The 24,473-nt window shown below is 43.1% G+C and overlaps 1 protein-coding gene across 1 annotated transcript; it reads right to left on the bottom strand.

Annotated features, from left to right (window-relative positions):
* Positions 1 to 2,743: 2,743 nt before the first annotated feature.
* On the bottom strand, positions 2,744 to 14,835 carry LOC143277273 (T-cell leukemia homeobox protein 1-like). The gene is made up of 4 exons (XM_076582061.1): positions 14,496 to 14,835; positions 9,296 to 9,512; positions 6,314 to 6,400; positions 2,744 to 2,765 (listed from the first exon to the last, which is right to left on the bottom strand). Exons 1-4 carry the CDS (start codon positions 14,833 to 14,835, stop codon positions 2,744 to 2,746), a joined length of 666 nt encoding a protein of 221 aa, XP_076438176.1.
* Positions 14,836 to 24,473: the final 9,638 nt, after the last annotated feature.

The following is a 24,473-nucleotide window of genomic DNA, read 5'->3' on the forward strand; positions in this document are numbered from 1 at the left end:
GGAAATTTTATGGGGGTTACACCTGGCGGTGTAATGTTGAGTTGTGTTGCCAGGCCAGTTCTGCTGCTGATGCTGTTGTTATTGTGACTACCATTACTACTACAGTTTCATAATACCTCCCCATACCTCCCCAGGCGAAAAATATTCACCCTCTTGGAGGGTGGGGGGTGGGGGTGTGCATTTTGTGGGGGTTACACCTGGCCTTGTAATGTTGAGTTATGGTGCCAGGCAAATTCTGCTGCTGCTGCTGCTGCTGTTGCTATTGTGACTGCTATTACTACCACTTTTCATTTTTCCTAGCCAGGCAAAAAATATTCAAGGGGGGGGGGGGGGGGGACATTTTTTGATGGTCACACCAATTCTGCTGCTGCTGTTGTGACTATGTTACTACTACTATTTATACATAGCCAGGCTAAAAATATTCACGCTGAGTGGGGAGGGGGAGTATTTTGTGGGGGTTACACCTGACGGTGTAATGTTGAGTTGCAGTGCCAGGCCAGTTCTGTTGCTGCTGATGTTGCAATCGTGACTACTATACCTAGTACTATACATTATACCTAGCCAGGTTAAAAAAAAAAAAATCCACGTGGGGGGAGACATTTTGTGGGAATTACACCTGGCGGTGTAATGTTGAGTTGTGGTTCCAGGCCAAAGCGGTCCCAAGGCGGTGTCCCCCACACCACCACAACCACCCCCTCCCGCCCCCACAGCAGGGGTGAATGATGAGGCTGACCAAAATCCTCACAAGTCTCTGGGCCGTCACTGTCAGTCTGAACAGCTCAGCTCCGCTACACACTGCAGGGACAGGGTTGGGGGTTAATGGACTTTGCCGGACATGACGAGTGGGAATAGATGTGTACGTAGGGATGTGAGAGGGACTCCTGTGGGGGGGGGGGTCGGGGGGCGGGGGGAGCCGGGGGGCCAGGGGGGGTAGGGCGGCGGGAGGGGGGGGAGTGGATGTGTGGCTGGAGTGTGTGTGTGTGTGTGTGTGTGTGAAACTGGAATTATGCATCTCTTTCTGTCTGTCTCTGTCTCTGTCTCTCACAGACACACACAGAGACAAACAGACACACACACAGAGACAGACAGACACACACACACACACACACACACAGACACACACACACACACACACACACACACACACACACACACACACACACACACACACAATCACGGTATCTCTCTCTCTCTTTCCGTCCCCCACCCCTCCACCTCTCTTTCTGTCTGTCTGTCTCTGTCTCTCTCTCTGTCTGTCTTTCTCTTTATCTCTCTGTCTCTGTCTGTCTGTCTCTGTCTCTCACTCTCTATCTCTCTCTGTGTCTCTCTGTCTCTCCCTCCTTCCCTCTTTCTCTCACTCTCGTTGGCACGCGCTACCAGTTTATTATTTCCAGTAAGTTGAAAGACATAGTCATAAGTGTATATCAGATGTCCTCATGAAGAAACCAATTCAAATATGTAAAAGAAGGCAAGTTGTGAATGATTCCCTGTTTTGAGAAGGTCTACGACTGAACTCGCTCGATATCATTTGTTAAAAGAATAATTATCACCATAAAAGGAATACATAATGCACCACAACTGTGACATAATCATTAGTTTTCTTCCTTTATCAATCATCTTGCTTAGAGCACAGATATAACTTCTTAAAGGCAAATCGAAATCAAACTTATTAATTAACTGTGCCTTCAAAGTCAATAACTGTGACTCCTGCAAAAGTCACTGAGTTGAGATATTTACTTTTTAATTGCGACGTGTGCATCCGCATGTCAAAAAAAGAAAACAAAAAATAAATGAATAAATAAAACGATGAAAATTTTAACACTGGTAGCAAAAAGACTTTATCTCTTTCTCTTTTTTTTCTTTTTTTTAACTCGCGATTGAATCGAACAAAAAAATCAAACAAAACAAAAAATCATCCAATTTTATCATTCCGATGAAAACATTCCAAACACTTTATCATTAATCATCATTTAAAGACTATTTTATTATCTGACTGCTTTCATAAGAAAAATAACTTCTATATTCCACCAAGAAAAATGGCAGTGTTGACACTTTTGAAACAAGCAAAATCGCTCACAGAATGAACCGAACATGGAGGCAAAGACTAGAAAAGGAACACCTTTATTGGTTTATCAGCAGACTCATGAGTGACATAATTATACACACATCCATTGGTTTCTCAACAGACACAAGATATACATATTTATTGGTTCACACACACACACACACACACACACACACACACACACACACACACAACACACACACACACACACACACACGTGTATATTGGTTCATCAACATACACAGATATACATATTCATTGGTTTCTCAACAGACACATATATACATATTCATTGGTTTACCAACAGACACACAATGCACACATTTACTGGCTTCTCAGCATACACAAGATATACATATTCACTACTTCATCAACAGACACATATACACATATTCAAGCGAGAGAATCTGAGCGTACTGGTTCGAATCACGGTACAGTCGCCAATATTTTCTCCCCCTCCACTAGACCTTGAGTGGTGGTTTGGACGCTAGTCATTCGGATGAGACGATAAACCGAGGTCCCGTGTGCAGCATGCACTTAGCGCACGTAAAAGAACCCACGGCAACAAAAGGGTTGTCCCTGACAAAATTATGCAGATAAATCCACTTCGATAGGAAAAACAAATAAAACTGCACGCAGGAAAAAAAATATATTAAAAAAAAAAAATGGATGGCGGTCTCAGGGCAGCGACGCGCTCTCCCTGGGGAGAGCAGCCCAACTTTCACACAGAGATATCTGTTGTGACAAAATAGAGAAATACAATACAATACAACACAATACAATTTATTGGTTCATCAACAAAGATACAGGGATCACCAATCGTGTGTTGAAACTTGACAAGCTCGTCCTTCAGCCGTATCATTCTGGTTTTGTATCAACATTTTAACAACACACACACACACACACACACACACACACACACACACACACACACACACACATTGTCACCACAAGTTCATTTCTTGCACTTTCTGTGTGAAACATCCTGAACCGCTGATAACAATAAATAATTATAATCATTCACAATGTAGAAGAGAGGTGGGGAGGGTGGGGGAAGAAATGGAAGGGTGGGAAGTGGGTGTGTGTGTGGGGGGGGGGGGGGGCGGGAGCGGGCCATGAAAGGGGAGTGAATAAATATGTCATCGTGTTATCAGTGGATCATGCTGATGCAGTGATAAACTTATTATATACACAGGCACGTTGATGCAGTGATAAACATTAATTATATACAGACATGTTAATGCAGGGATAAACATATATACAGACATGTTGAAGCAATGATAAACATAATATACACAGGCATGTTGATACAGTGATATACATATATACAGGCATGTTAATGCAGTGATAAACTTATATATATATATATATATATATATATATATATAGGCATAATACAAATAAAAAATAAGAAAGGGGAAGGGAGAGGGGGAAATAACACAAACTCAGCGACAAATGAGAGTGCGCACGTTCGTTCACGCAGGTACACACACACTGACACACATGCACACAAACACACAAGCGCCGGCGCACTATCACGTGCGTGCACATAGACACAAAGACATACACACAGAACACGCAGACACACGAGCCACTTATACGCACGCACACACGCATAGACACAGACACACACATACACACAGACACACACACACACACACACACACACACACACACACACACACACAGATTGAAAGTACCCAGACAGATCATAGAGGAAAGTAGTTCATGATGACAGAGGAATGACAGCAAACAACTTTACAGAACTGGAAATAAATGAGTTTTGATTCCACATCTTTTTTTTTTTCCTTAAGACTTCAGAGGAATGGCGTGTTGGAATGTATTAAAGTAAGGGAGATTTTTCAGAGGAACGTTAAACGGGGGAGGGGTGGGGGTGAGGGAGGGGAGAGAAAGAAAGAGATATAAGAGAAAGAGATGGAGATAGAGACATAAAGAGAGAGGGAGACAGAGAGACACTCGGAGAGAGATACAGAGAGACAGTGAGAGACAGAGACAGGCAGAGACACAGACGGACACAGAGAGAGAGAGACAGAGAGAGACAGACAGAAAGAGAGAGAGACAGAGAGAGAAAGAGAGACAGAGAGGGAAAGAAAGACAGAGAGAGAGGGAGAGAGAGAGAGAGACACACACACACACAGAGCGAAACACACAGAGAGAGACAGAGACACACACAGAGACACACACACACAGAAACAGAGACACAGAGACAGACAGATAGAGCGAGAGACACAGTGACTCCGAAAGAGACAGACAGACAGAGACAGACAGACAGACAGACAGACAGACACACACACACACACACACACACACACACACACACACACACACACACACACACACACACACACACACAGAAACAGAGACACAGAGACAGACAGATAGAGCGAGAGACAGAGAGACTGCGAGAGACAGACAGACAGAGAGAGAGAGACAGAGGCACAGAGGCAGAGACGCAGGCTGCTCTCTTTTTCTGTGTCTGTTAAAATTTTGACAGGAGGGTTGTCAATATTGTTTACGCCTGTTTTGTCCCCATTCTGTCTGAGTGTCCAAATGGAATTGCCTCGCCTTTCTTTTAAAACCGAGTTTGTCGGCCAAACTATGAGAAGGGAATGGCGAAGGATCATATTTCAACGCGGTGTTCTGATGAATCGTGAAAAGGGCACGCATCACTAACGCACGCACACGTTCCAGCGTTCTCTGTCTCTGTCTCTTATTATTATTATTATTAATATTATTATTATTATTATTATTATTATTATTGTTACTACTACCTTTTTTTATATTGTAATTATTTATTTATTTATTTATTTGCTTATTTATGTACGCTTATCTATTACTTATTCACCTTTTTTTTTAAAGGCCTGACAGCGCGTTGGGTTACGCTGCTGGTCAGGCATCTGCTTGGCAGATGTGGTGTAGCGTATATGGATTTGTCCGAACGCAGTGACGCCTCCTTGAGCTACTGAAACTGAAACTGTCTCTGTCTGTCTGTGTCTCTCTCTCTCTTTCTCTCTCTTTTAATTATATCTATAAAACACACACGCGCGCGTGCGAACACATACACACGCTATCTATTTTTGACTATTATAAACGGACAAATAGAAAACAAAGAAAAATAAAATAAATCCAAACGAAAGAAAAAAGTGAAACAATTGTAAGTCAATCAGTCAGTCAATCAAACAAATAACAAATGAATTAGTCATCCAATCAAATCTTCAATCCATTCATCAATTAACACAATAATCAACAAACCCGTCAACCATTGAATCAATCAAATAGTCGGCTAATCAAACATCGATCAGCAAATTAAATGGTCCATCAAACAACCCATCCATTTGTCAACCAATCAATATTTTTTCAATCCACTGATCAACTAGTCAATCAACAAATCAATCAGTCATTGAAGCAATCAACTGGTCGGCTGGCCGACTATCCATCAGCAAACCAAGTGATCAACCAGTCCTTCCTTCCTTCCTTCCTCCCTCCCTTCCTTCCTTCCTTCAAGGTCCACCCAGCTATTCAAATCAACCTACCCTTCCGCCCAAATCCATGGCTCTTTATCCACCGAGCCATCCAAATACCGAAGACGCCCACCCATCCAAATCCATACTGCCAAAACCACTCCAAATTCTATACATCATCCAAATCCATCCACACATCCAAATCCAAACATTAAAATCCATCCCCTTATCCATCCAAATTCAATCTTTCAAATCCACCCAGGCATCCGAATCGATTCAACGAATCCGCCTAAACATTCAAATCCACTCACCCAAATCCACCCAGACATCCAAGCCCTCAGCCATCGGGAGAAATATTCATCCAAATCCATCCATCCATCCATCCACCTAAAATCCACCAATCTGTTGAAATATGTACACACACACACACACACACACACACACACACACACACACACACACACACACACACACACAACCTGGCCATCCATTCAGCAAATAACCATCTGTGTCTCCACACCACCCCACCCTCAACACAAGCACTAACAGTCCCACCCAACAACAGCAGCAGCAGCAGCAGCAGCAGCATCAGCAGAGTTTCCCGGCAGGGCCTGACGAAGACTGAGGAGGAAGAGGAGGGGGATGGCAAGGTGGTGGTGGCAGAGGCTGGGGGGAAGAGGAGGGGGCCGGAGGGAGAGGAGGAGGGGGAGGAGGCCCGCGCGGAGGAATACACACCGGCGGCGACAGCGTGGAGGAGTAAACTGGCCTTTTCTCCTGCTCCGGAGCCCGCAGACTCAGCAGGAACTTGTGTGCCGCCTGTCTCTCCATCTCCCGCTCCTCCGCAGTCTGTCTCCTGGTGGGACACAGGGTGGGAGAGACAGAGACAGAGATAATGATGACAAAGAAGAAACGGAGCTCTTCGAGAATGATCAGAAGCTAGTGGGGTGTTAGATACAATACAACAAGAAGTTGTTTCACTTCGACATATTGTGTGTGTGTGTGTGTGTGTGTGTGTGTGTGTGTGTGTGTGTGTGTGTGTGTGTGTGTGTGTGTGTGTGTGTGTGTTCTTTTCTAAATTGCAGCCAGTTCATTGACAAGTAACTAGTATTAGAGCACAGTTATAAGCTTTGCTTGCTGTGCTTCGACTTTTCTGTTATACAGCTACTTTGATGTTTCTGTGAATGAACAGAGTTTGTTATTAAAAAAATAAAAATAAATTAAAAAAAGTAGTGGTGAGATGGAACTGAGGGGTTTCAGTTCGGTTTGCATGACAAGGGTGGAAGGAAAATCAGGAGGGGGTTGGGGGTGGGGGAGAGGCGGGAGAGAGAGAGAGAGAGAGAGAGAGAGAGAGAGAGAGAGAGAGAGATGGAAAGAGTTGGGAGTGTGACACAGAAAAAAAAAAGGAGAGAAGAAAGCTGAATGTGTGGTGAATACAGAAAGAAAAAAAATATAGCGAGAAAGCGAAATAATAATATTGGTATGTATATAGTGCTGAATCTTGTGCAGAGACAAATCAAAGCGCTTTCGCACCAGTCATTCACACGCATGCATAACTCTAAAACTGTAGAAACTAAAGACAAGGAAGAGGTAGGCAAGAAAGAATCAGTTGGAGATGGGACGAGACAGTGAGGGGGGGAAAGAGAGACGGAAAAAGATGGGGGGTGTGGGGGGGGGGGGGGGGCTGGTGGTCATATGGAGGGGGTGGGGGTGAGAAGAATGAATGAGTTGGAAGTGGAGGGTTCACACAGAGACAGACAGACAGACAAACAGACAGGCAGACAGAGAGTGAGTGAGTGAGTGAGTGGGGGCACGAGAAAGTGAGAACGGCAAACAGCCACACATACTGTCAGACAGACTGACAGAGAAACAGACAGAAAATAGGGACTGTTGATAGATAGGTTACATCAACAGTTTGAATTCCGTTAATGTCATGTAATCGTGAATAACTGGAGGTGGGAGAGGGGTGTCTGTAAAGATGATTTGAATAACTGCGTCTCTCTCTCTCTTTCTCTTTCTCTCACACACACACACACACACACACACACACACACACACACACACACACACACACACACACTTGTAAACACACACACTTGTAAACACACACACACACACACACACACACACACACACACACACACACACACACACACACACACACTTGTAGCTATGGATAATACTTATATGGAAAAAATATTCCCTTCTGACTTAAAATAAAGTTGGACAACAAAAAACTAAGTGTTACTCTTCTCTCAACTCTTTACCAGTTAAATGTACCAGTTGTTATTATTTTTCTTGTCTTTCAAATATCTGTATCTGCGAAAATGCACAGTTACATCTCACACATGCAACAAAAACCAAACACTATGGAATATATTACACGTCAGACGTTTTGTTAAAAAGATTTTTTAATTTTTTTTTTACTTCACTTAAAAAAGAAAACATGATATACATGTGAAGTAATCCGTCCTTATTTTGAGCACGGTTATGACGTTTCTACCATTGATATTCCATTAACACGTCAATTATAGAATTGTTAGATCTACACCAAGATTCACAATTCATTATTCATCCCCCAAAATTCATACTCGTACAAAACATTGCTTGTATTTGAATCATAGTTTGGTACTCAAGAATCGTTTGTCCAAGATCCCATTTTAACGCCAGTTGTTTTGGTGTTGTTGTTGTTGTCGTTGTTGTTGTTTTCCTTCTCCTCTTTCTCCTTCTTCTTCTTCTTCTTCTTCTTCTTCTTCTTCTTCCTCTGTCTGTGAAATGCTTTGGATAAAGTGAATTTTTCTACAGATTTGTCCCAGGATCAATCCTTTTTCTGACCGAGGTTTCTTTTAGCGAACGCCAACTGCATACTGCACACGGAACATGGTTTATCGTCTGATCCGAATGACTATGAAATATACCTGCCCATGCACGCATCCCATCCCCCCCCTCCCCCGCCCCCCCTCCACAGCCCCATCCCTACAACACCTCCTCTTGGTCTGTTCTGGAATCATGTCTTGACAAGGACATGTTTGGTTGTGGCCGCGTCCCCTCTCCCCATATTAATTTTCTCATCCGTACCCGTCCTCGCAAACATCTCTGCCCCACAATACCTGTCCCCACCTCTACCACCTGCACTTGGTCCGTCTGTTTGTTTAGCACAAATAAACAAATATACAAAGCGAAAGAAACGTAGAGGTAAAAATGGGGAGGGGGGAGGGGGCGTAGCGAAGGGAAGGGGATGGCTGCGGGGGGTGGGGGGGTATGAAAATACGAATGCCCGGAACAGTGTTTTCTTAACTTACATTAAACTCGCAAATCTAGATATTTTACAGTTCTCCTCTTTTCTCAAATAAACATGTCAGTCTGTTCCTTATGCCTGCCTATCTGTCTATTTACTTATCTGTTCTGGAACCAGGTCAACCAGACCTTTTTTTCTTTTCTTTTCTTTCTTTTTTTTTTTTTGCATGCCATACCCTCTCGTCAATACAGAGATACCCTCCTATCCATCCACCCTTCCACCCTGACACCTCCTCTCACCACCCACCTCCTATCTTTGTGACTATTAATTAACTTATCTGTTCTGGAACCAGGTCTTCACCAGACCTTTTTTCTCTCTCTCTCTTTTTATTTTTATTTTTTAAATGGCATACCATCTCCTCACTACAAAGACACCCACCTATCTATCCACCCCACCACCCTTACACACACACACACACACACACACACACCCCCGCCCCCTCGCCACACCCACCTCCACTTGGTCCGTCTGTTCTGGAACCAGGTCTTGACCTGGGCGTCGGTCATCTTGAGCTGTTTGGCCAGCGAGGACCGCTCGGCAGAGGCCAGGTACTTCTGGCGGTGAAACCTCTTCTCCAGCTCCCCCACCTGGTGCCGGCTGAAAGCCGTCCGGGGCTTTTTTCGCTTGGGGGGTGCTCGGTTCTGGTACGGGTGGCCCACTCTCCTTATTGCTGAAATGTTGGGTTTTGTTGTTGTTGTTGTTGTTTGTTGTTGTTGTTTCGGGGGGGGAATGGGGTTCGCGGGGGAGGGGGGAGGGGGTTGAAGAGGTTGCGTTTGGGTGGATGAGAGTGGTGACAATTTTAGTGAGTGAGTGAGCGTGTGTGTGTGTGTGTGTGTGTGTGTGTGTGTGTGTGTGTGTGTGTGTGTGTGTGTGTGCACGCGCGCTTCCACGTGCGTACACAGGCTGTGTATTTATTTCTTTTAGTGTTTCGTTCGTTTCAGCTTTGTCTTCAATTCTCAAGACTTACTTTTCAACACATTATAACTATAACATATACATTGCTCAGAAATGTACTCGTTACATTTATTTTACAGCCGCCATTTTGATTATCAGTTTCATTATTTATATAACATTAATAAGACCTTAAAACCAACAGTAAAAACAACAATAAAAGCAATGCACAGCAAAAACAAAAACAAAGGGCAAACAGTCAAAACAGGAATTACAACGTGAAATCTCTGAACGATAATCTCAACAATTCACGATGAATATACTTTCACCCGTGTAATGTTGACAGGTTTATGAAGTACATGTGTAGAATGCTAACATCCAAGTCTTACAACCAAGGAACCGGATATTAAAAACAGATGAAACACATTATTGTCTATTCTTGTAAGACTGATATGAGCTTACAAGTCACACTGGTGAAACTTGCACATTGAATCAGTACCCGGAAGTTTACACACGTGAAACTTTCTTTAGATCAAATCAAATCAAATAAACAAATAACAAGTGACATTATGCTTAATATAGTAGGAAAAGGCACACAATTTAAACTATCTTACCACATGCCTTTGTCTTACCAATAACAGTACTTGTTTGTTGTTTGATATTTCTCTTTTTTGCTTCACTCATCTCCCTCCCAATTCCCTCCTCCCCCTCCCTCCTCTCCCCCTCCCCCCGAACAAAAAAGAAAAAAAAGAAGAAAAAAAAAAGATTAGATAAATAAATGAATAAAAACAAACTACGGAACGCACTCACAAATGGTAGTGACATGAACAGATTCTACTTTGATGAGTAAAATGGTTGGCAAATTAAAACGGTCGGATCAAGAATGATTAGTAACTTTGGCCCCCTTCAAAGATACCCATCTTCAAGCCGAAGTTAGTATTAGCTGAACAACATCTCTAAGGTTAGCGGCAGTCCAGCATTAGCTGGCTATGTGAGCAGGCCATGTGTCAAATCTTGGGAAACAAATGAGAGCAAAGCGAGATTTACATTGATTAAGTGATAAAATGAAAACAAAACGGTTCGAGTTTCGACACAAAACAAGGATATTAACAGACATCTCTGATTGTCGGTGAGGAGTTGAAAGAAGAAGATAAAGACGGATAGAGTGTTCACAGTTTCATGGACACACACAAAATAAACGGTTGCTGTATTTCTTTTAACTCTCTCCATACGAACGGCGAAAGAGACGACGTTAACAGCGTTTCACCCCAATTACCATCATCAAAATATTGCAAGCGGAAGGCTCTTATACTGAAGACGTGAATGTTGACAAAGAATACCACAATTCTAACGACGGAAGCTAACGGTTGGGTCATTCAGACACCCACTGGACATCCGAGGGGTCTGTGTAGAGGAGAAGAGAGGACTGGCCGTACTGAGTGAGTTAAAGTCGAAGTAACTGGTAGGTGGAGCAGTTTTTTTTTTTTTTTTTCATTTTAGTACATGGTTTACACAACAAAAATATATTGAACATGCATGTTCCCCTTCATACATCAAAGGTACATAATTTAAACAATTTAATCGGAATTGTGTACCCTTGGTGTTATTGAGAGAGCAACAGTAGTTATCCCATGTTAAATATTTCTCTTCTCTTCGTCTCACTCACTTTTTTTTCACAAACAAGAGTAGAGTTATGAAACAAACGAGGGGCGCAAAATGCGAGAAAGAACAATCACAACCTCCGTGCCAATTCAGATTCAAGATTCGGCTTTCCTGAGTGAACAATAAACAAGGGTAATAACTCTCATGACACTCAGACACGCAACGTCAAGACAGCAACCTGGCGCTTCCTGCTTCTAGCCTTCACAATGGTAAATGATAAACAGAAGAAAAACCCCCAAATAAAACAAAAAATTTCGAAAAGAAACGTTCCCAGTCCCGTTTAATTCAGGTGACATGCACATGTATGTCGTTGAAATAATTATAATTAAAATGCCGAAGCACACCGATGTAAATTGTATGGGAGGTAATCATTCCGAGAGGATGGGTTTGGTGATGGAGGGAGGGGGGGGGAGAGGTATTAACACTTTATCGGTACAACCTGTCTGTCACTTTTTGTTGTTGTTTGTTTTATAGAAATTGGAGAAAACTTTTTTCTATAGCGGATATCTCCAGGCCAAATACTATCTTAAGACGCCCATGTGGTGCAAAGGTTACCACAAACAAATAAAGCCAAAGGAATTGAGAGGTAAAATGGTAGGGGAGTAGTGGAGGGATGGGGGAAGGGAACGGAGGGAGGGGGGAGGGTCTGAAAATATGAATGCCTGGAACATTGTTTTCTTTACTTGCATTGTACTCGCAAATCTAGATATCTTATAATTCCTCTTCTTAAAAAAAAAATGTTGATCTATCTTTATGCTTATTTGTCTGTTTACTTGTTTATTCATTTATCAATATAAACCCGTCCAGTCGTTATTTCTTACTGAGAGAGACAGAGATACAGACAGACAGAGAGAGAACAACGAACAGACCCACGGCTGGGTAACATGAAGACGAATGCATGACAATCTGTATAAAACTGTGAGTTAATACACAGCTATTCACGTGATCTAGAAAGACGACTTAGTACCCCTGAAAACAGCAATTATAACAAATACGAAAAATAACAATTAGTATTTTCGTCATCATTGTTTAAAAATAAATAAAAGGCTGTGATTTAAGAGGCTATAATTTGATACATATTTTTTTTATCATTATCCAGTCCTTTATTTACATATCATTCTGAATATGGTTGCATAATTTTATTACTACTTCCAACTATGGGAACCCCAAATTATTGAAATTACATTTCATATTTCAGGTTCATTCTCTACTGATCCCAAATTGATTACCTGCAAACCAGATATTTCTGTCTCCTCTGTTTACATATTTGGAGACTACTATTGATACAAATGTGCAGTAATAACCATTTGTCTTTCTCCGCACCCCCCCCCCCACCCCCCTCTCCCCCTATACCCTCCTTCCCCAGTACCCGCGCCCACTACATTATCATTTCGAATTTGTCATGTGCCTTACTTGTCTTTGTTCCAATCCCCATAATCAAGTTGAACTTTTTTTCAAGATCAACAGAATCCAACATTTTAATTTCTAACGGATGTTAGTTAATTCATCCTTTTTTCCTCATTGTTGTGATAATTTCTAAACCTTTCTGGTTTATTACTTTGACCCAGAACTGTCACAACAAAAATACTCCCCCCCAACCCCCTCCACCACCACCACATACACACACCCCTTCTGAGAAATTTTCCACCCGGGTTTATCACACGCTCATCTACAGTTAACCATCAACCATGATATGGCCTAGCGCCAGCTGTTCGAAAAGCAACAATGCGACAACAAAAAAGGAAAGCTCATTGGACATAAAGAGCCGTTTCCCACTCCACCATGCATTTTGTTTCTGTATGAATATCTGGTCTTTGAATTTTTTCTGTTTGACCATAATGATAATATTTAACAATATTCATAATAAATTATATGATTCTCTGCCAGTTCGAACAATTACAATTATCCACGTTTGACACAAGTAATTCTTATTTTCATTTTCCTCAGCTCTGATACAATACTCTTTCACACACACACACACACACACACACACACACACACACACACACACACACACACACACACACACACTCGGATGTTTCTGGAACTTCTATACTGATGACATCTCTCTCTCTCTCTCTCTCTCTCTCTCTCTCTCTCTCTCTCTCTCTGACTCACTGTCCTATCCATCTGTCAATCTTAGTGTGTAGGGGGAGGGAGGGGGTGCTGTCAGTGTGTGTGCGCGCGTGTGTGTGTATGTATGTGTGTGCGCTCGCGCGCGAGCGTCAGTGTGTGTATGCATGTGTGTGCACGGGTGTGGGTGTGTGTGTGTGTGGGGGGGGTGGGGTGCGGGGGGTTGTTTTCTTCATTATGTATACCCTTCTGCATGAAAACCTTTTCCTTTCATTTATGTGTGTGCTATTTGTAATAGATGTAGATTAGCAAAGACAGATTGGAAGAATAGGCTATGCCTAAAATCTTAATCCTTGAATAAAAACGTTTTGAGTTCTGAGTTCTCTGTTTCTCTCTCATGCACACACACACACGCACGCACGCACATACATACACACACACACACATACACACACACACACACACACACATTTCCAATATCCACTGTTATAGCATTATAAATATCCATGTGTTTCTTGTCCCATAAAAACAAGAAGATACGCTAAGAAACATGTCAATTTTTTTGTGAAAAAGCGTTTTTCAAAGTTTCGATCTCTCTTCTCGAAGGAATGTTGGTGGACTGCCCAGTCACGTAATATTGGTTTGACAATGTGTTTATTTATTGTTCAACCCTACCCCATCACCCTGTTCGTAATTATAGTTTCCATATATTATTTCTGGCATTCTCTTTCTGCGTCCGTGTCGTAATGAACGCTAAAAGATTTTTAAAATTTTTTTTTATAATTAAACAGACACCAGCCAGAAACTGATTTAATCAGCTGGCTAAAATACAAGCCAGCCATTTTACCATCAGCCAAACAACCAACCAGCTAAATAATAGAAATAAAATTAAACATCCAGCAAAAAACAGAAACAAAAACAAAAAAAAAACAAAAAAAAAACAAACGAAAAAAACCCAAACAAACAAACAGAAACAAACAAAAAAACCAAAAAAAAAAAAACAACAAAAAACGGAACACTAACTCACCACCGAAACGATCGCGCTGAATCGCGGACCAGGCGAAGACAGGGTGCTCAACCAGTGCAGGAGAGAGGGCTCCCGCACTCGGGTTCCCAAGGTTATCCGCGTTGCCGAGACCAACATCCCAGGCGGGCGGTACCCCTTCCACGCCGCTCCCTGAACGCAGCCTTGCGATCCAATCGGCCACCGGAGTGCTGAAGACTCCGGATGATAAAGACCCGGGCTGCAGCCATGAGGCCAACGGTCCACGCATGAAAGATGCCGGGGATAAGGAATCGTTTGTCAGCCCCTCGGAGCTTGAAAATGTCATCGGTGGCACGGCGCCAAAACGAGGACTGGAAGTCATCGTGCCAGCGCCGGATGTTTCTTCTTTAGCACTACTGCTGATGAGGACCCTGGGGCTGAAAGTTTGTGTGGATGTGAGTGCTTGTGCACTGGAAGCCGGTGCATCTGCACTGGACGTCGGTGCTCGTGGACTGAAAGTTCGTGCGGCCGGGCTGGATGGTATTGCGTCGAATGTCTTGAAAGTGGGGTTTCCCGGACCAGACGTCGGCGCAGGTGGACCGGAAGACGGGGAATCTGGGCCAGATGTTAGTGCATTTGAACTGGCACTCAGTGTACTTGGACCGGAAGTAATTGCTTTGGGACTCAGTGTGAGAGTATTTGCCCCAACACATGTTGCGCTTTGTGTGGATCTTAATGCAATCACGTTGAGAGTCAAAACGTGTGTCCTTGAAGCTAGATCAGAAGTTGACGAACTAGCACTGGATGTTGGTGCCCTTGCACCGAGTGTTAGTGCATTTGGACTAAATGATAATGCGTGTGGACTGGATGTTGATGACGAAGAATCCGAGTGGTGCTCAGCGTCACTGAGTGGTGTCTGTTCACGATGAATGTCCGTGTCTATGGTGTCTCTCTTTCCTTCCACTCTGTGGTAACCATTACGATTTAACTCATCTTCTTCCCCACGTTTGTTGCCACGTACACAGTCGTTTTTCCCAATAGTCTCGGACTCCAGAATCTGATCGATTCCAAAACTCAGTGGCTTGGAATGTGTCTTTGGAGACGCCATGGGTACAATCCGAGAGTGGGGTATACCTGAGGAAGCAAGCACCGTTTACGATTTTTCTTCCTTTCAGAGTTTGTTTAAAGTATCTGGTGGCCTGGTTTGACTCCAATGAACACGAAACAGTTGTTTGTTATTCACAGCCGCTCTTTAACAGAGCGGGAATAGGAGGGAAGGAACCCTTTGATAAGAAAGGCACTGGCCTCCAGCATCAGTGATGATGATAACAGCTGACGTACATGATGACGTCGATGATGAGGAGGATAACAGCTGAAATGACTGACCTCCCTCTGACGATATGACGATAACCGCGAGGGGAGCTTCCTTCCTCACAAGAGCTGTCAGATGACATCAACACTTTCAATGATGATAAGGTTACAACAACAACAACAAAAAATGATGACTACTCCCAAAATACTAAGAAGAGAGAGAGACAGACAGACAGACAGATAGACAAACAGACAAACAGACAGACAGACAGTTTTAAAATCACTAGCAGAATTTCACGGTGATGAATAGTCGTCCACTACGACGCTGTCTTGTTGAGTTGTCCCATCGCTATGTCATGAGTTAAAGGTTATCTTCAGGCATTCTTTTCTTTTCTTTTCTTTGTTTTTTTAATAAAAAGTTTGGTTCTCATGCAGTCTGTTTTTTTTTTTTTAGATTTAACAATCGGGTCATAAAAAAAACATAATTTCTTTTGACATTGAACACAGTTATCCATCACACCCAAACACTCCACCCTTTTTTGTTGTTGTTGTTGTTGTTGTTTTTACCTATAATCGCTACCCGATGTACACCAAACCACCAGGGTGTCTAAAGGAGTAATCATAAATTATGAAATCAATCACTAAATGAAAACAATACACGTGCCGTTGTAATATAATTATAAAGGAAGACCACTGACAGCAGACACGGTTGAGCAAAAACGAAACGCCCTGATGACGTCTAATGCCACACAAGAAAACAAACACTGTGACAAACCTGACTGGGCTGCTGCTGCAATGGGTCAGTGGCAGCCTTGACCGAGGCGCAGGGCAGCCCCGGGAAATACCAAAAGTCCCCAACAGGACGACACCATCACTTTAGGTACAGCGTCCTTGAACCGTGGCACAGAGACTGTCCGCTAACAGAACAGAACAGGACAGAACAGAACCACTGGCCGACACTGGGGCAGCGAGAAAGGCGGACAATGGCTGATGTGGTGTGTGTCTTTGAGGAAATAGACGGCACACGTTACTTTGCTGTCTTCCCTCCTCCCCCCTTTCTCCCCCCGGTGCACTAACACTGACCCATACACGCCGACACACGTCCCAATATCTCCACTACAAGTAACGGCAGCTCATATTCTCATCACTTTCGCGAAATGCTGCCGCTTCCAGACACACACACACACCCTTCCCTAACCTACACCCCCACCCACCCACCAATCCCTCCTCCACCTCTCTCCCCCCCCCCTTTCCGGCCGTTTCTCTCCCCTCCCAGACCCCCCTCTCCCCTCCCTCTCCCTCTCTCTTCTTCCGCCACCCATCATCATCATCACTTCCCGTCCCCGCAGGGAGGCAGTAGACAGCACAGACGGGCAGCGATTGGTCCAATTAGGGAGGTCAGAGATCGGCGCGCGCTGTTAACAAACGCAGCAAACCCCGCCCTGACACAGTCAGGACCAACTGGGGTCGGCAGGCCTCGGTCCGTGTTTGCTTTACCCATCACCAGATCAATGAACTGCCCCGCGCCGCAATCATATTAGCCATGAGAGCAGGGAAATCTTCTAAAAGGCCGACCGCATTAAAACACTTTAAATTACCGCGCAATCGCCTTAATTAACGCTTGTCCTCCAGGCGTATTAAGACCGTTTTTTTTAGGAGGGGTAGGGGGACGGGGAAAGGGAGGTAGGAAGGGGGGGGGGCGGTTGTTGGGGTGGTGGGCGGAAGTGGTGTGGCATTGGGGTGGCAGTGGAGGCTTTTGTCGGAAGCATCGTTCCTCGATGCGGACACCGTTCATCATGGCTCGTTGGCGCCGTAAGCTAAAAGAGGCCAGCGAGACTCGGGCCTGCCTTGTGAAGCAGCCTTCCTCTGGGGGCCCTGCCCGCTAATTGAATGGTAATCAGAGATGGGTAAGGTCACCGCGGGCCCCTGGTCCAGCCCACCGTCCCCACCCCCCACCCCCAAACCCATACTGCTGGCTTGGTGGGCAGGCAAAAGGGGGACAGTGATAAATGTCCCGTGCAGATTGTCCCTGAAAGTCTGCCCCTCCTCCCAACCCACCCTTACACCCACCCCTCTGTTTAGCGGCCAGGCTGATTGCTAACAGCGGACCTTTGATAACGGTTGTTAGCTGGGCTATCGCGTCATCGGCGTGCACAGTAAACTATCACGTCATCAGTGTGCACCCGTTTCTATCGAGTCATCGGTGAGGGGAATGAACACGTCATCAGTGTGCATGGATAGTATCGCGTCATCAGTGTAAAGAATGGATTATCACGTCATCAATGTTTCAATGTCCAAAATCAATGTCTGTCTAAAAGACGCGAGTAACCTTACTGCTGTGAAAGCAAATTGTGATGGCAATGACAATGATGGGAATCATTTTTATCATTTCTTTATTCGTCATCGTTATTGCTGCTCTTGAAGCAGTACATAGACCATCATATCCCAGTGTCTATATCAGTGAAAGCAGAATGTATTGCGCTTTGTTCCAGAACAAAGAGAGGTAAGACGGTGTACACACCAACAAGAAAAGAATAATAGAAGCACTGATACGATCAACAATACTTAAGATGGCGCTGGTATTTTGATTGTTCTATGCGTATTATGAATGAACACTCATTAGATATGGCTGACACAATACGGGTATAAACCCGGCAGACATTTGAAATTCTAAAATAATTATTCTTCAGTTATAAGCAGCAGTGTACCACCAGCAATACAATGATTGCTGCAATGAAATCAACAACGATAAGAAAAAAAGCGCAGTAAGAATGATTGAAGTGTTGTAATGAACACCACACACACACACACACACACGCACACACATTCTCTCGCACACCCGAACATGCACTGCAAAACAATTTTGCCATACTTTTCTTTCTCATCAACGCGTACATGTCAACTTCACCGAGGATTCCAACCCGTGTGCTTTTTGCCTGTCAGCTAAACATCATAGACAGTCACGTTTCTCCATGTGATTTGTGAGATCTACGAACAGACAAGTCCAGGGACAGTTCCTCTGATCAGTTACACAACAAACCCATCAGTTCCCAGTTCAGGCTCAACTAGTCAGATACAGAGCCGTATTGTAAATCTAAGTTGCGATCTGTGCATTTGTTTGTGGAGTATTGCTTTCGCTATTCCTATTGCATTGTATCAGACTGATGATTACATTTGGCCTTTTATTTTATTTCATTTTTTCCCATTTGTATTATCCCACCTTTCGTTTCTTCTTTTTAAATCATCTTCGCTATTCCTCTGTGGCCGTCATCCTGTTATTGTCATGTTTCCTTGTTTCTCTATGACTCAAAAGAGTTAATGGGAATAAACAAATTCTGAAACTCTGAAACAAAATTTGACATGAATTCTAATTGTAATAGCTGAAGGTGATGATTTTTTTTTCTTCTTCTTATTTTTTTAGACACATGTACGTTATAGCTGAAGATTATTTTTGAACAAAACATGATAGCTGAAGATTTTTTTTTTAAGTGTATTGGTTAATATTGTTGGCACAACAACAGTTTTTTCAGTTTTCAGTAGCTCAAGGAGGCGTCACTGCTTTCGGACAAATCCATATACGCTACACCACATCTGCCAAGCAGATGCCCGACCAGCAGCGTAACCCAACGCGCTTAGTCAGGCCTTGAGAAAAACAACAACAAACAAACACAAAAAAACAGCAAACAAAAAAAATAATAAAATAAACAAAAAATTAACAACAACAAATAGACAGTACAGATGAAGTGCTTGATCAAGCAACTGTGTTAGCAAGCAGATCACTCACATACAAACTGAATAAAGTTTATCAATACAAGGCCGCATTGCTTTCATGATGATTACAATACACAGTTGAGAAATTCGGACACTGAGCAACCATATTATTTGAATGGAAATTCGTAAAAAGTGATATTCTTTTCCGAATTTGAAACCAACTGAATACGGGTTCACCATTAATCATGTTTCTAATGATAATGATAATCATCATAATTATCACAACAACGACAATATCAGTTATTATGACAACAATAATGATGATAATAATAATAAATAAATAAATAGATACTGTGTTATTGTCTTTAAGGGTGTGTGTGTGTGTGTGTGTGTGTGTGTATGTGTGTGTGCGTGCGTGCGCGCGCGCGTGTGCGTGTGTGTGTGTGTGTAAATTTTTCTCTTTTTTTTCCTTGATATCGGTTTGCTATTTTGTTGATGTTGTTGATATTTGATTTTTTTTAATGATTCGATAACAATGACATATGGTCATGCAATATTAATACCGAACCTTTCTTCACAGTGCCCTTTTCTTTTCCCATTTGACGATACTTAAATATAGGTGACTTTATGGAAATATGATAGTACCTTTCCAACACCAGTGTCCTTGTTTCTCTTTAGACAAGGAACCGAAAGTAATGTAATATATGACACACACTTCCATGGTGTTTTCAATATGGTGATGATACATGTACCTACTATTTTATTGGAATCTCCAAAGGCAATCCTCAACTGCCCAACACAGAGCCGCACGTGCAGTTTTGAAGAAATCGGAATGCAGTCGGTCGGCAAAGATAGTTTACCCCTCAAAAAAAAAAAAAAAAAAAAAAAGTCATTTCAACAAATATTTGTTTATTCACGAATTTTGCTTGTTTGATTGATTTCAGAGGGAGGTGGGCAAGTTCAGGTTAACAATTAAAAACCATGTTTAATAAGAAATAAAATATCTGCATATGGAGACAGGGAGCGACTGGCAAGAGAGCACATTTATTAAGCATCATAATTCTCATCGTCATTATTACTGTTTTCAGTCATTGTTTGGGGGTATATTGTTAATTCCGTTGAAAGAGAAAGATGGGTTTGGTTGGGAAAGGAATTACGTACAGAAACCCGACAGGAATAATGATTGAATGATTAATTAACTGACCGACTGTTTATTGACAGACACATGGTTGACTGATGTAATATGTAATTAATCTATGAATTTAATTAATCGACAAATTTTAGCGGCATCGTCATGATCACCCTTCCCGTTCACCATAAAATACAGGAGGCAAAAAGCTTCTTTTTTTTATCTCTCTTTTTTTCCCATTTGTTTCTCATTCAGTGTGTTCCATTCTCGCTATTTGTATCTTTATCGATCGTTTTCTCTTCAGCATGGCGAAACAGTGAACAAAGCGACACGCCATGAGGGCCAAAGGGAGACAAACGGTCCATGAAGAGACAAGAGTTCGCTCCGCTGAGCACGCTTCTGTCAGGGAGGAGGACAATTTGATTGTTGGCCAATTACTTTCCCGCGCTTTAGCACGGGCAAAATGGCGGACTGCTGCCAACTTGTAATAGACTTTTCTGGCTGAGTGCCTCCTGATGTTCACGATTGCGTCTTTTGGTGAGCGCACAGTCTGTTATTTTCTCTGTGTGTGGGGTTGGGGTGTGTGTGTGTGTGTGTGTTGGGGGGTGGGGGGGGAGATTTTAGGGGAGGCTTTTTTTGTTTCTTTTTTGTTGTTGTTGTTGTTGTTGTTTTGCCTTTTCTGTCTATCGTTTTTTCGTTATTCGTTTCTTTCAGTCTTTGACTTCTGTTTATTTCTTTTCTTCATTTTTTTCCTCGTCGTGCTTTTTCTCGCTCGCTTTCTCCTTCCTCTCTTTCCTTCCTTCCTTCCTTCCTTCCCCTCTCTTTCTTTTTTGGTATCTTTCGTTATTATTGTTGTTGTTGTTTTTCCCTCCCGGCTTCTTACTTTCTGTCCTTCTTGCTTGCTTGCTTATTTTCCTCTGTCATCAACATTCATTCCTTCCTTCCTTCCACATTCGTATAAGTATCTATTACTCCCTCGCCCCCCCCCCCCCCCCCCCCCCCCCCCCAACCCTCCCAAGCCCACCCCCCCGCCCCCCTCCCACCCCGCTCTGTGTGTCTAGTTTTCTTGCTTTCTTCGCTTTTCCACTTTTAAATTGGATTTCGTGGTCGACTGAGCGATAAGCTCAAATGATTCGATTCTCTCTTTAAACGGTGTCTAATGAACTTTCTTGTCTTGCTCTTTTTGATTCTTTCTTCCTTTCTTTTCTTTTTTTTTTTTCTCCCCCCTTTTTTTTTCTTTTTTTCGTTTTCGTTCGCGCTCATTTCTTTCACTCTCCTTGTCACTTTAGAGTTCTTAACACCTGAAATGTCTTTCTTCTTTGTCTCTGTGTTCTTTCTTTATTGAAATGTGTTTGTTTGTTGGTTGTTGTTGCTTTTTGTTGTTATTAATTTTCATCGTTTGTTTCTCTTTGGGAAAAAAGTCATTTCATTGCTTCTTTTTCAGCCTGTGACATCAGTCTAAAAAGTTTTATTTTCCATCCGTCCGCCCGTCCGTCTATCTATCTATCTATCTATCTGTCTGTCTGTCTGTCTGTCTGTCTATCTATCTATCTATCTATCTATCTATCTGTCTATCTATCTGTCTGTCTGTCTGTCTCTCTGTCTGTCTATCTGTGTGGCTGTCTGTCTATCTGCTTGTCTATATGTCTGTCTGTTCGTCTGTCAATCTACCTGTCTCTCTGTCTGCATGTCCGTCTGTCTGTCTATCTATCTGTCCACCTACCTAACAACTAATACATCTGTCTATTTATCTGTCTGTATATCTATTTATCTATCTACCGATCGATCTATCGATATACGTTCAATATGTTTGAGTCCTAAAGATTACACCAGCAAATGTAACACAACTGACTGATGCATTGATTAATTGATATAACGTCTGACTAATCACTTGGCTGGTTAATCTTTTCCTAGTTGAGATGTCGTTCATTTAGATCTATTTTCCGTTTCGTGTACCACGAGAACTGACAAGCCATGGAAGGCTGCATATATGTAGACAGATTTTCTTTATGATAATAAAATGATTCTGATACAAAAAACAAAACAAAACAACAACAACAACAAAATCTTCAGGGGTCCACGTAACTTTGAGACCACTACCAGCCGCCGTGGCGAAGTGGTTAGCGTCGCGGACTGACGGCTGGGAAGACGTGGGTTCGATTCCCAGCGGAGATGGGTTTTTCGGCCCGTGGCCGGCTTCTACCCAGAATTAAGTGCGCTATGTAATGGGCTTAAACGGGCAGACTGGGACCACACAGTCAAGTAGCATCCACTTCACTGACGTGTCTTTAGGTGTGTTGCTTAAATTTCCTGACCAGCACTGCAAGTGTCTGTATCTCTCGGTCCTGGTTAACGCCGCGATATCATTATGACAGAAGGCCCCAGTTTTCATGCAGCAGGTGGTGTCTTAAGTTCGTCAGATAAGAGTAGGCACTACCAAACAACACTACCACAGCTGCAGTGCAGGGTCTCTTCTGGTGTGTGGCCTCATGGCGATGGTGTGGAGTGATGGCCTAGCGGTAACGCGTCCGGCTATGAAGAGAAAGAATCTGAGCGCGCTGGTTCGAATCGCGGCTCAGCCGCCGATATTTTCTCCCCCTCCACTAGACCTTGAGTGGTGGTCTGGACGCTAGTCATTCGGATGAGACGATAAACCGAGGTCCCGTGTGCAGCATGCACTTAGCGCACGTTAAAGAACTCACGGCAACAAAAGGGTTGTTCCTGGCAAAATTCTGTAGAAAATTCCACTTCGATAGGAAAAACAAATACAACTGCACGCAGGAAAAAAAAAAAAAAAAAAGGGGGTGGCGCTGTAGTATAGCGACGCGCTCTCCCTGGGGAGAGCAGCCCGAATTCCACACAGAGAAGTATGTTGTGATAAAAAGAAATACAAATACAACTGCAACATTCGATAGTGCCCGGTGAAATGCCAGGGCTGAGACTGTGACTGATGGACGAACCCGGGTGTGGCTGTGTATGTTGGATACGGAGTGAGCAGCACGGGAGTAATGTCACTGAAACGGTGCGGAGGATGGGACAGCAAAAAAAAAAAAAAAAGAAAAAAAAAGAAAAAAAAGAGAATAAAATAGAAAATAAGAACGAAAATGAAATAAAAGCAAAATAGATAAACAGATGAATAAATATAATAAAATTTGAACAAAAGTGGAATCCCGGTTTCACAGTGAACACCTTCAGCAACTGAAAAGATTGCCCGTTCACAGCGCTGACTGCACTGACGGGGCGGCACGTTGTTACAGTGCCCATTGCACCAATGAAGGTTATTTATTTCACAACACTCAGAATACAGGTCAGTTCATATGCATTTACACAAGGACACGTGTACGCGTGCAGGCAGGGAGGCACACACACAAGTGGCCACGCATTCATTCCGACTCGTGCATGCACGCAAGCACGCTTTTTGCACAACCACACACGCACAAACGCGCGCGTGCGCACACACACACATACACACACACACACACACACACACACACACACAAGCGTGCACACTGTCTCTCTGTCTCTCTGCCTCTCCCTATCTCTGTCCCACTGTCTCTGTCGCTTGTCTGTCTGTCTCTCTCTCTCTCAAGGACAGATTGGGAGAATATGTCATGCCGAATATCATAATCCTTTAAACAAAAAGAGAGAGAGAGAGAAACACGTTTTGAGTTCTCATCCTCCACCTCTCTCTCTCTCTCTCTCTCTCTCTTTCTCCAGCCACAATAAAGCAGCCATTGGATCACACACTAAACACGGTTCACAAACTGTCTTCATCGCATCGAGTTGTCTCTGTCCAGTCCACTGCTCACACAGGAACATATCCATCCCGTCTCCTGGCAACAATGTCTTTGGATGTCGTCTCCCATGGA

Source organism: Babylonia areolata, chromosome 2 (assembly GCF_041734735.1).
Source record: "Babylonia areolata isolate BAREFJ2019XMU chromosome 2, ASM4173473v1, whole genome shotgun sequence".
NCBI lineage: Eukaryota > Metazoa > Mollusca > Gastropoda > Neogastropoda > Buccinidae > Babylonia > Babylonia areolata.